The sequence below is a fragment of the Notothenia coriiceps genome, unplaced genomic scaffold (genome assembly GCF_000735185.1).
Source record: "Notothenia coriiceps isolate Sejong01 unplaced genomic scaffold, NC01 NC01_scaffold00035606, whole genome shotgun sequence".
Taxonomy (NCBI): Eukaryota; Metazoa; Chordata; class Actinopteri; order Perciformes; family Nototheniidae; genus Notothenia; species Notothenia coriiceps.
This window is the reverse complement of record NW_011368307.1, coordinates 213,450-226,438: the sequence shown is the minus strand read 5'-3', so window position 1 is coordinate 226,438 and position 12,989 is coordinate 213,450. Positions and strand designations below refer to the sequence as shown.

The 12,989-nt window shown below is 39.8% G+C and overlaps 2 protein-coding genes across 2 annotated transcripts; one reads left to right on the top strand and one right to left on the bottom strand.

Annotated features, from left to right (window-relative positions):
- Positions 1–6,154, top strand: LOC104963103 (elongator complex protein 2-like). Its single transcript, XM_010791660.1, has 6 exons — positions 1–1,294; positions 1,641–1,705; positions 1,826–1,892; positions 4,193–4,339; positions 4,581–4,679; positions 5,823–6,154. The coding sequence occupies exons 1-6, from the start codon at positions 1,255–1,257 to the stop codon at positions 6,152–6,154; spliced, it is 750 nt and encodes a 249-aa protein (XP_010789962.1). The 5' UTR covers positions 1–1,254.
- Positions 6,155–6,466: 312 nt separating this feature from the next.
- Positions 6,467–10,554, bottom strand: LOC104963102 (elongator complex protein 2-like). Its single transcript, XM_010791659.1, has 6 exons — positions 10,420–10,554; positions 10,198–10,276; positions 9,504–9,574; positions 9,285–9,429; positions 6,671–6,682; positions 6,467–6,555 (listed from the first exon to the last, which is right to left on the bottom strand). Exons 1-6 carry the CDS (start codon positions 10,549–10,551, stop codon positions 6,467–6,469), a joined length of 528 nt encoding a protein of 175 aa, XP_010789961.1. The 5' UTR covers positions 10,552–10,554.
- Positions 10,555–12,989: the final 2,435 nt, after the last annotated feature.

Here is a 12,989-nt window from a genome sequence, read left to right as displayed (position 1 = left end):
CAATATAGGATAATAGGTCCACTTCAATTTGGGTCCTTTTCATCATTTTGTGACCCTTTTCGTCATTTTTTTGACCCTTTCAATATAAAGCAATGTCAACTGTAAAATAGTAGGAATATTTATTGTCATTGGGAGGACTACAATTAAATTAGGAGCACTACTCCTGATCAGTACAGTTAAAAGACACAGAACAAAACAGTTAAACACAAGACAAAATCAAAACGACTTTAGCAAACGAACATCCTCCGTTGACAAACAGAATGGAAAGTCCAATACATTTAAGTTAATCAAACAATATGATAGCTGGCCTCTTCTCTGCAGGGCTGAATAATTGTTTAGTGTGCATCAAATCAATGACACTTTGTTTATATTTGACATGCATTCACATAGATAAGGTCAAAACAGCTGAAACAAATGTAAGTGAAAGAAAATGCCTTTGGACAGATATTAAATCTCTCATTCCAATTTGTTTATTTCTGTAAAAATGTAAGTTGACTGAGTCCAACAATTGTATTATTGTAATATGTTCTCACATTAATTATTAGTGGTATTCCCAGCTGTCATCCATATCTCCCTTTTTTTCTAAGCTGTCAACCATTACAGCTTCTCTTTATAAAAGTTTCTGTCCCCCCGCCAGTGCGGATGAACACTGATGCCGCTTGACAGTCATGCACATTAAGCGTGTGTGTATGCAAACCAGGCGTAACCTTGGGGTGTATTCCCAGAGGAAAAAACGGTCCATGTTAAGTTGGATTGTGACAGCTTGAAATACCCTCGGCCTCTACAGATTAGGATAGGCAGAAAAACATGCTTCTTTTAAACATTCCAGAAACCGTGAAAGGAGAATTTCCACGTGCAATATAGCAAAGAATTGCCATATAGTTCTAAAATATATCCGGACTTATTTATATAAATATCTGTAAAATAATTTCTGTGAAAAGGCTATGTTACTGTATGCTGTTTTTTCTTTAGAAAGTGCGACACAAAGGTGCATGAGTAATTGAAGTAGAATTTAATAGCTTCTCTAAAGCCTGTTGTAGTTATAAAAACGATCAGGGTTTAAACAGTGATCAACTTGTTTTGTGTCCTTGAATGTGAGGGAATTTGGGCTGGAAAGTCCTTGAACGTGATGTGTAAGAACCCTTCTCTTAATTGCGTAGCAGTTTTACTCGGAGGGCATCACAAAGTTTAATTCATGTGCTTGTATGTTCCTCAGCTGAGTGCCTCCACACCTTATCGTTCGGCAACAGTTTTATGATGGATGTCTCTCTGGCACTGTTGCCAGGCAGCAGAGGTAAGCCTAAGCTGTTCCTGCATAGACATCCTTTATGTTTTGCTTCAAACACACACACACACTTACACAGACATCTTTCCTCTCATGCCATCCATCTTAATTTGCACTACTGCTTTAGCGCCTGTAACCAAATGTCATTTTCTAAATTCTGCCTGTGTTTGAAGTGTCTCATATTATTCTGCCTCTCTGTTTCACGTGTTTTACATCTGTTAGAGGTTGTGCTTCCTCCTTCTCTTACATCGTGTGTGTGTGTGTGTGTGTGTGTGTGTGTGTGTGTGTGTGTGTGTGTGTGTGTGTGTGTGGAACTTGACTGTGTGAAACCTGCCTTTCTTTTTTTTTTTTACAGTTCCCATACTGGCCTGTGGGGGTGATAACTCCCAGGTGGATCTGTATGTGCTGTCTAATGGAGAGGTGAGCTCAGACAGATACTCTGTTTAAGCGACATCGCATTAATTTTTTCCCTGACATGTTTATTTGTAATTACTTGAGTATGTGAGCAACATTTGACCTTTTTGAATTGCCCTACAACAGCTCCAGAAATCCATGTCTCTGCAAGGACACGAAGACTGGGTTCGTGGAGTGACCTGGGCATCTCTAGGTGAGCACCACCTACTTCTCACTCAATTTAAAGTCAGATAAACATACAATATGTACTGTAGGCAAGTGTCTGTGATTTGAAAAACCTTTCTGTTAACCAGAAAGTCTGATTAAAATAAATTTAGAACAGAAAATATACATATTGTTTAAATTCTCTTAGAGCCTAATCACATTTTCTTAAAAGCTTGTGCTCACGGGTCTCTATAATATGTGATTTATCTTAAGCAAGCTTGCAAACTGAATAAAACTGGCCTTTTAGAAGAGTGAGATAACACATGATTGGTTAAAAGCTGAAAGGTGGGAGGAGCTTTCCAGTAAGAGCCTTCCACCAATTTCAAGAGAAAGACAGACAAGTGCATTTCGACCTTCTTTAAGAAAAACAACTAGACACATATATCCTCTTGGGCTTAGTGGAGCATTTAGAAAAACTAGACACACCCTTTAAACTTTTTTTTTTAACCGCATCACCAACTAGTTTGCTATTCACAGTATTGTGGTAGCACAATGCAATGCATGGATCCAATCCAAGCGCTGCTAATTCTGTAACCCTCTTCAAGGGCTCTTCATTACGGCACTGTTCTGACTGTGTAAAAGCTATTTCATCTCCTTAACCAGGCCTCTCCACCAGTGTCTCCTTCCCACTCACAGTCTGTGACCCACTCCACGCTGCCAAGCTGCGAGCGGGCAAAGAGACAGAGAGAAGTTTGTTGATATGAAATATCCCCATAGGAATGACAAAACTCGCTCTCCACTGTGATAGTAGTTACATAAATCATTCTGTTTTTGAAGGGCTTGGCAGATGGCACATTGCAGCAGTAGTGGTGCAGTTTACCATAGCTGTTAAACACTGGCATTCAGAGCATGGTGCTATTTCTTGTTTTTTCTGTTTCTATCTTTATCCATTCTTTCTAAATCACAATTCTCTTTCCATCAATCTGAGTACTAGAATAAAATAGGCTCTGGTATAAAAGCAGCTTTATTGTATCTAGTAATGTTTTATTTTTGCTACACAGTTTATTAAAGATGAAAATATTTGTTAGTTGCAGCCCTAATCATGTTGCCGCCTTCAACACGCCTGGCAACAGTACTGTGTTACTCATTTTGATTATGATGCTCAATCAAGCATCTAATCTCACACTGACACACATACGGCTACACATGGTTTCAATCTAATTTTACAACATTTGAGGCTATTTGTTGTAATTTAGGGTGGGGTGAAAATGTTGTATTGCTTTTTCAAAAGGCTACAGTTGGGAGCTTTATCATGGCGTGGATAAAGTTTTTTTGAAAATCGAATGAAAAAAGAAAAACTCTAAAGTTTAAGTGAAAGTTTCAACTCGATTTGTTGGCAATGGGTAATTTATATGGTCAAAAGTATCAAAACTACTCCGACAGGCTGGAGAAAATGACTAATGCAGTCTGTTTTGGCAGAATTTCAGCCCAGTACCAAAATGTATCATCAATATCATTACTAAATGATCGACAAACAACTATGGCCTTACTCCTAGCTCTCCCAGCATTTAGAAGGCATTAGGTGGTGGCAACGGAGGAATTTATAATATGTCTGTTTATCTTGGCGGAGGCAGAACTGGGCCAGTGGCCATTGGACTAAACCTGAAGCGCATAATGTGACAGACGGGAGCACTCAGAGATAGTGGCTTGTGCTTTGTTTACCAGCTGTCTGTTTATATTTGTCTGGTACTCCTGCTGTCTCGCTGGCCATGTCACTGTCAGCAGCGTTCTTCTAAAATGCCTCGATAACAGATCTAAAAAACAATTGAAGACAACAAGAGCCTCTTTCGATGTGCTAGGTCAGGCTTTAATGCTCACTACAGACCGGAAAACTAAAGTTGGAGCCAGAGTCAGGAAAGTTGGTAGTTAGGCTCAGTTCTAAATGTTGCAACATCACTAAATTATTCATCATTTTATAAAAAAAAAATATATATATTTCTCACCACACACACTCACAGGAGTTATTATCCCTTGAAACACTTCGTTTTTTACCACCAAATAAATGGAACAAATTAAAGTGATATTGAAATAAAACTGTAATGTTTTTATTTGACATCTCTTTATTTATTTTCTTAATCCTGTAGTATATTCTTCCTACTTAATACTCTTTGTCATTTTGTCCTATATATAAACCATTTTTAAAGATAAATACTTGATAAAACAAAGGGGTGTAAGTATTTCAAAGGCATCAGGATACATTCAGTGCTATAGGGAAGGGTATTTTAAGAGCTGATAGAAAATGTCTTTCAGTGGAACAAGGTTTTCATGTTCTCTCTTTGTCTCGTTCAGGTGGAGAGCTGCTATTAGCCAGCTGTTCCCAGGACTGCCTCATCAGAGTGTGGAGGCTGTGTGCCAAGTCTGGGACAGATGCCCACACAGAGGACGATCACACCATCATCAAAATGAAAGAGGACGTTTTTGAAGTGAGGGAGAAAGGTGAGCGGGCCACACAGGCTTGATTTATAAAAATGGAGCTAATTAACCAAATGAGTAGGCTCATTTGTTAATGATATAATTGCACACGGTGGTTACCGACTTCCATAAATAACAAGTTTGTGTGTAACAATTACTTATTTTATATTTCATGGAATGTTTTCTGTAGTTGGCCACAAAAAAGCTTCTCTCCTGTTCATTGTTTAAAACCAATACCATGATCTGTCCTCTGTTCCCGCTCCAGATGTGTCCTCCTCGGTGTTTGCTGTGACTCTTGAGACAGTCCTGGCTGGACATGAGAACTGGGTCTATGGAGTCCACTGGCAGCCTCCTGTCTACAAAGGTACCTTGATGAACAACCAGGGAAGGGATCAGTCAATACTTACGAAGTTTCAGATAATTAGCGGTAGGTTCCTGCAGAAATCTCTTGGTGTTTGTGTCAAATTAAATCAAAGTCTCAGAGTTGGCCATACGGTACTTACCTCTAAACATTTCACTCACTTATTTGGTAATGGATTTTCTTGGGTGCTACACGGGGAGATGTTGTTTCTCTCCCTCTGTCCTACACTGCTGTTGTTTACAAAAAGCAGCACAAGACGGTGACAATTTCAAAGACAAAAAGACAAAAAAGGTGTTTGCTTAATTAGCTCTCAAGGGAAAAGCCTAATGGAGTGCTAAATATTCTCTTTAAACTCTGCTTGCCTTAAAAGCTTATTACATTAAGATCACTTCAGACAGCTTCTGTATACATCCCAGATACACAAGTAAGTGAAATGACTTAATTATGAGGGCATATCCAGTCGCAATAATTTGCCTATTATTGACATTACATTTGTTTTCCATCTTTAAAAACTAAAATGCTATCATCATTAAGCATAGATTATAATTGTTAAAATATGATACCATGCATCCTTATACAAATTGATCTCTACATAAATGGATCTCTTGCATGCAGCCCCCAATGTGTTTGGGAATACCAGTAAACAGAAGCAACTTTGCTTTTGAATGGTACATTTTGACCTGTTAACACATGTAGGAAGCACTTGATTTGTTGCATCAGAGCAGGCAGACATCCTTAACATGCTACCGACTTTTATACATTATAGAGACACAAACCATGATGAGGATTTCTGTACAACCTTAAAAATATGTCATAGAATATCACAAGCCACTCAAAGAGGCTAAGCCGACGCTTTAAGCCACTGAAGATCCGCTTTCTTTACATAATTGACACACACTTTACGTGTGTGTGTGTGTGTGTGTGTGTGTGTGTGTGTGTGTGTGTGTGTGTGTGCGCGCTCGGGGGTGTGTGCTCAAATCTGTTTGGCCTTCCGGCTGAACCCCAATCCACAAACATTGTTTACTACCTTTTATACCAGGTGCGTTCATTGGCCCCTACACCACGAGCCTAATAATTGACTGTTGTCTGTAGACCATTATTAACTGCAAGCTGCTCCTATAAGTGTCTATTTGTCTCCCCCTGCAGGTGGAGAGCTGCAACAGCCTCTCAGTCTGCTCTCTGCCTCCATGGACAAAACCATGATCATCTGGGCCCCTGAGGAGGGGTCTGGAGTCTGGGTGGAGCAGGTGAGTGTTGTCTTGAGCGCCTTCACACACACATACATGCTATCAATCACTCTCTGCAGGGAACACAGGGTTTGCACACAGACCTACACACCAATCCCTTTCCTGCTAGTTTTCCTTTCAGCAGCTCTTGACATGATCCAAGCGTTTGAGCCCCCTGCAGTATTCTCTCTCCTGCTGTCAGGGCCCCTGCGTCAGTCTCCACTCTCCCTGGCATTGAGGTGTCAGGAATAGAAGTGATAGACAGTGATGAAGAAGCGTTGAGCCTGGCGCACCACTGTGAATTTAGACAAGCCGAGGTTGTCCTCCCCCATCTTCCCCTCCATCACTCACTCACACGGACCCCCTCTTTTACAGCCCATTCCCCAACATGTGTCCAATGGAAGACATACCATAGCCCCTGCGTGCAACCCCTTTTTCCATATTATTTTTTCACCCCATGATCTGTCTTTAACGTTGACTCCCCATTCCACCGTCACTCATTTCACTTCGTCTTTTTTTCCACCCCTTGCCTTCCCTTCTCTCCTCCTGTCTCGTCTCCCTCTCTCACATTCTCTCCCTCTCCTGCTTTCCTCTCGCTCCCCTCCACCTCGTCTCTCTGAGCTCCACACAGCTGCTGTTGTGCCGGAATGTGGCTAAATTTAACACAAGTGTGGATGGTGAAGAACAACCTTTTTTCCTATCTGTCCCACAGTGTTTATTTTTTTGACTACGACAAGTTCTCAGGTGAGTCAAGATTACCTAGAATACCTTTGAACATACCTGTCAGAGAGGCAGAAACATGAACAGGCTTGCAAAATTGTCACATATTTTCACGCATGCAGAATCTCATTGTGCACACAGGCTCCAAAAGAAATACATACATCCTTCCCATTGCACTGAAATTGGCTCACTTCACTATGGCAGGCACCTTGTGTGTGATCACACTCTAAAGTGATTTTCCATACTCGATCTGTTACATTTTGGTGCCTTTGATCTCATCATTTGCATCCATAGTGACGAATAACAAAGACCAAAGAAAAAAGCAACCAGAAAGGTCTTGATTCTCCTCTCAACAAAGGGACGATGATTAGAGCCTGAAGCCAGTGTCTCATAGTCCTCTCAGTCTTCTTCTTAGTATATCTAGACAAAGGTGGTCAGTGGAAATGAAAAGCAGCAGTGGGCATTTGAAATCATGTCTGCTGTGCCCAATCTCCATCCACTGCTCAGGCCTTTCTTCTTTAAGCCAAGAAAAAATAAAAGTAGCCCCCTACCTGAAATAACCTTTTTGTTGAAAGTGACAGTGCTCCTCTTTTTCTGTTCCTTCACACCTGATTTTTTTTCTTACTTGAACAATCAGGTTGCCTGCTTGCAAAGCCTGACCTCTGAAGCTTGAAAAGGCCTCACAAAGGCTTTTGTACGGGACGTTAACGTTATTGGCATAGCAGATTCCACAGTGCTAACTGACCGGCCATGTGTGTCCTAATTAGCCGTTTTTTTTAAACAAAGTAGTACCCCACTTCCTCACACTGATTAGAGTAATTGGTGAGATTTAATGGAGAGCAGGGTTAGCAGTGGGGTGGCCGGGGCCCACCACTGCGTAAAGCACATCTCACTAACGAGACACACTGGTAATTAACATCTCAGACTGGCCGCTACAGGGCCTGCAGGGACGTGTGTGTGTGTGTGTGTGTGTGTGTGTGTGTGTGTGTGTGTGTGTGTGTGTGTGTGTGTGTGTGTGTGTGTGTGTGTGTGTGTGTGTGTGTGTGTGTGTGTGTGTGTGTGTGTGTGTGTGTGTGATTTACAGAAAGGTTCTTCCAGTGTGCGCATACCTAGACGTGCAACTTGGGTCACAATGTGGAAGCAGAAACGACGCTAGGAGGAGCAAAAAAGAGATCCGTTTCCGAGTTTCCCTTCCACCACCACATTACCACGTGTCGGGGATGTAACGGACCTGCGGCGCGACAACCGTGAAGCGATATTAATTCTCATTTTATTCCCAATATACTTTGTCATACAATTTAAAATTTAAGTACCTAGCAGACACCTCACGTGAAGTATTACATCAAGTGGTATCTGTGACAGGTGTGGACTATGTCAATCTGCGAGGCTTTTTGTGAGGTACTAAATAAAAATCGAACCCAGGGAATCCTGGTGTTGTAAAGACGGAAAGGACCCAGAGTACGACTTTTTCAAACCCTTGGGGACGTGATTCTCACTACAAAGGTGAAGGTAGATTAAAACAAAAAAAGTCAGATAATGAATTCTTACATGTGTTTGTGCTACAGATGTTGTGATTTTAACTGCTGCGACAGTCCTCTACTTGATGTTGAGTAAGACCACGATTCATTTTGGTGTAACGAAGATTTGCCATTACACGTCAGGGTTTAATAGTTAAGACGAAACCACACCCAATTTATGCTCTTTGATCACATATGGTCATTAAGGTAAGTATCAATTTAAGGTAGTTATGTCATCCAAACCTACCTAAAAGAAAAGGAGATAAAATCGCTTTGTAATTTAGATCAGGGCGATATAGATTAAAAAGATTCCGAAATGGTAGTTTTTCGTTGGGATGAACTTTAGAAACGACTGGAGTACCACATCTACGAGAGGACCTGGTTCACTAAAGGAACAACCCACCCCAATGGTCTAGGGTTGTTTCGTTTGAACGAACTGGTGTGGGTTGAAGGGTTACCCAAACCAGTCTTCAAACGAAATAACTCTCTAATTAACCTTGACATTTAGTGTGTGTGTGTGTGTGTGTGTGTGTNAAAAAGCAGGAAATAAAAAAAAGAACTCACCTTGTGATAAACCTGCAAGAACCACATCAAAGATTATTTCTGAAACAGTATGGAGCTCAAATGCTTTTTCTCTTGCAGGTTTATCACAAGGTGAGTTCTTTTTTTTATTTCCTGCTTTTTAAACACATGTGCTTTACAGTACGGGTTAGCTCTGAGTGTTAGCGAGGCTTGCTAATGTAAACAAAGACGAGATTACGCCCAAAACACTTCAAGCATTGTTTCTGATAGCAATTTTCTGTGGGTCCACTGCCGATTTGACGTCAGATCGGCAGCAAATCTGTATCCGCTCGTTGTACCCCTGTTTTTAAAAGGTTTGGGAATGGAGGAAAAGAGAGAGGATTTTATTATCTGACGCTGCGTGAGTTCCCCGACGCACTGGGGACACATATTTATATATAAAAGACATCACAAAGTGCATTTTGCATGATAGGTCCCCTTTAAGTATTAATACTACTTTAAAACACTATTCTTCCGAACAATTTCTAACCTTATTATGGTAAGTGTTGTACCACAATACAGTACAGTACATCTCCACAGGCTGAAACCAAAAAGTTGTTGCCAGATTATTTTGTGTTTCTTACCTTCTTTGGCTCCATCACAGAGCCACAGTCTGACAGTGGAGTCGGATGCTGAGGAGGCCACCAGGATCTTTGAATCCTCCAGATAGATGGCGTCCACAGCACACACTGCACCCGTGTGGCCCTTACACTCCAACGACTGGATGAACTGGAGACAACAGAGCACATATTAGAAGATAAAAAAAGGAGGAAAAACAATGTCTGATGAAACAGATGGCTTACCTTCCCATTTTGAACCTCCCAGACAATGAGCCGATTATCTGAGCCTCCAGAGACAAGATGACTCTCTGGAGCTGTCCAAATGATAAAAACACAGCATATTAAAGATACATTATATTGGTAAAAGTGCCTTTTGTGCACCTTCGGACTGGGACAGTTGTTCAATGTTATGTGCTATAGCACTTAGTTACAATTAAGGTAAATCATAAATAATCTTATATTGACAAAATGTTCCACTATGAAAGATTATGTTTTACATTTAAATAAGAAACAGGGCCGTTTTAAAGTTAATTATATACACTGAAGAGTTCCATCTTTTCATATTCATAAAAAAAACCTTCTATTAAGGTGTACTACGACATGTATTATCTGTAATATCATTAAGTTGATTTGATTAACTATTTGTTAAATACATTATATTTAGAAAATAAATAATGTTCTACCTCTAACATATTCCCATGTTCCTTGTTTTCTGTTCCTGTCCTGTATTAGGTGTATTTTGCAGGGACATTTTTATGAGCTATAACAGGCTGCATTTGTTTGAGAACAAATTGTGGGTATCGATATAATTTAGAACAAAATGTATACTTTATAAGTGACAGGCCGTCAAATTAGCTTTTTAAAAGAAAAACTGTTATAAAGAGCTAAAGACAAAACCAGATCCTGTCAGGTCCATCAGTGACAGCAGGACACTCACCACAGTCCTCTCTGTGAATCCACTGCACTGTGTTCACTCTCCCTGTGTGTCCATTCAGCACAGCCACCACTCTTCTCTCCTGCAGTAACAAAACAAATCGTTTATTTATTAAGGCAACAAAAAACACTTTTATTTACAACAACAGGATGCTCGGTTATCTTTAGCAGTGTCCACTAACATCCACAGCTAACATGACAGAAGAAATTAGACGGATTGTACTACCTGTGGGTCGTAGAGAGCTACCGAGGTACATGTCCCAAAAGCAATAGTCCCTCCACGACCCCAAGAAACAACATTTGGAGTCCTGTTTGCACAACAAGCTATGTGGCATGTTTCAATTACGGGCGCCGCCATCTTGAAAGTGTAGTTGTGGTGTCGCTGAAAATGTTGTTGTAGCTAAACTACACGTGCAAAAAAAAGGTTCCACATCTAAAGAACTTTATTTTGACAGCAATGTTGTATAGGGTTTTAAAGTAGCTTCGACACATACCAAATTGAGGCATTTATTTCATTATTTCTAATACACTATATAAACACGTTTTTACATTCTGTCGATAAACAATCATGATTTTCATGACAGTGTTTTAACATGAGTGCATTGTTGAGGAATGTCCACTAGATGGTGTACGTCAATAATACAATCCAGAGAGGCTTGTGCTAATATATAATATAACTAACCACATATAAACCAAATGGCTGACGACATTTCTTTAAAAAATAAAAATAAAATTCAATTAAAAAAGCCATACTTACATAATTACTCAAGTACGTGCTTTACTATTTTGAGGAACTTGTACTTTACTTCAGTATTTTAATGTTTTGATTCTTGTACTTTTACTGCACGACAATTCAGATGCTTTAATAGTGTACTTTTACTCCACTACATTTATTATATACCTTTAGTTACTTACATTTGGAATAATGATATTAAGTATAAACAACAAATAAAAAAGGGACTGGTAGGCTACTTTTACTTTCACTTAAGTACAAGATCTGAGTACTTCTCCCACTACTGTCTTTTCCCTGTCCCCATACCCAATGCTTAAAAATGTAAGTCAGATAAATCTGAATACATTTTTATCATTATTATTATTATTATTATTATTATTGAAATTTGGCTTATACATTTACCAAGATTGTGCATTCACATGAGGTACTTAGTTTTTATGATGGACTGCAGCTTTCAACATATTTAGTGAATGGTGATCCAAGGTGGCTGATGACATTTTTACCTATTTTTTTTAATTTCTCCATCAACAATCAAGGTGCCACACTCCACACACACTGCTGTGTCAGACTGTGTTATCCCCTTGCTAAGTGGTGACTGAGGGTGACTGGTCTCAGCTGAGCTAGCTGCCAGCCATGCTTGTTAAAAACAGCCCTCGGCCTTATGGATTTCAAAGGTTGAGGCGACAGTTCTGTCACAAGGAGTTGCTGGACACCCACTTGATAAGATCAGGGAGAACCGGATGGCATCTGTGAACCCTTGAGAAGATACGATATATGACAATGCAGCACAGAAAATCGGGGAGCCATATATTTTGTAGAAGTGAGAACGTCTGGGTCTTTTTTTGCTTGCCTCTGGCTGTGCTGACTTGTGGTATGTTTGTGACAATGACAAAACAGACGCACTGTCACCAATACTTGGGGAGAAAATAGATTGTGTTCGTCTTGCTATTGTTGTCCCTCCTCACTCAGTCTGAGGGAGACAGGATTTAGACAGACTTGGCAGGGTGAGACGACCTGACTGTGGAGGATACCCGTGCAGGAGTGGCACATAGAGATGTAGCCAAACAGCTGCGTCTCTGAAAAAACATCTCTATTTTCTTTGTACTGCGCATAAATCCTCCTCTCGCTGGTGAAATCTGTGTACCTGTTTACACAATGCCGGATTAGTTTGAGCAAATGTAATATGTAGTTTCAGGAGAGAGGAGGTTTATTTCTGAGGGATCCTGTCCTATTTTCCAATCCCATTTTTCCAAAATAGGATAATAAACCTTTATGTGAGATTTTTTTCAACATGTCTTTGCACCAGGTTGCATGTGAACTGTTTCTCTAAGCCAGTAGTGATGGGGTCATCCAGGGAGAGCGCTTTGATTTGGCCCGTGGACACACTCTAAATAGGAGGACAAACATAAACACAACACTATGTCGTGCATAAAAGAGGACCTCTGTCTAACTGCTATACGCATCAAGAATGTAAGAAATCAGTGAATGAATAGTTTACTCTAACGTAAATATGTTATTCATTTCATTGAGCCATATGTTGCCTGAGGAGCTCTGAAGCCGAGAGCTATAAACGAGGGAATAACTATAATGAACATACTTAAGGTGTTGAATGATGTTAGAGAGACCCTCCATTTAATTTAATACTAACATTTTCTTGGGGATTTTAAAGTGTTTTTCTCATTTTAAGCCAATTCTTTCGACATGAAACAAAGGCATGTTAAAACTATAGTTAAGGCTAAACAGTGCATGTAATGACTGTAATTATACTTTTTCTCTTTTCACATCTTAAGTAACAACAACAGTATTTTGCAACTCGTTATACCTTCTCTTTTTATTCTCTTCCTCTTAGCCTTTAGTAAAGGGTGTACAAAAATAGATTTATTTTTTGATGAATGCTTGTTATTGCATGCAAGAATGATGAATAGTAAATAATGTAATGACAAAAAATAAAATAGGACAAAAACATTTTTGGGATTAATTTCCTTGCGCACATTTCATGATTATCTTTTGTTACGTCTGAGCGATTTATACCCTTGATGTTTATTCAAATCATATTTAAATCT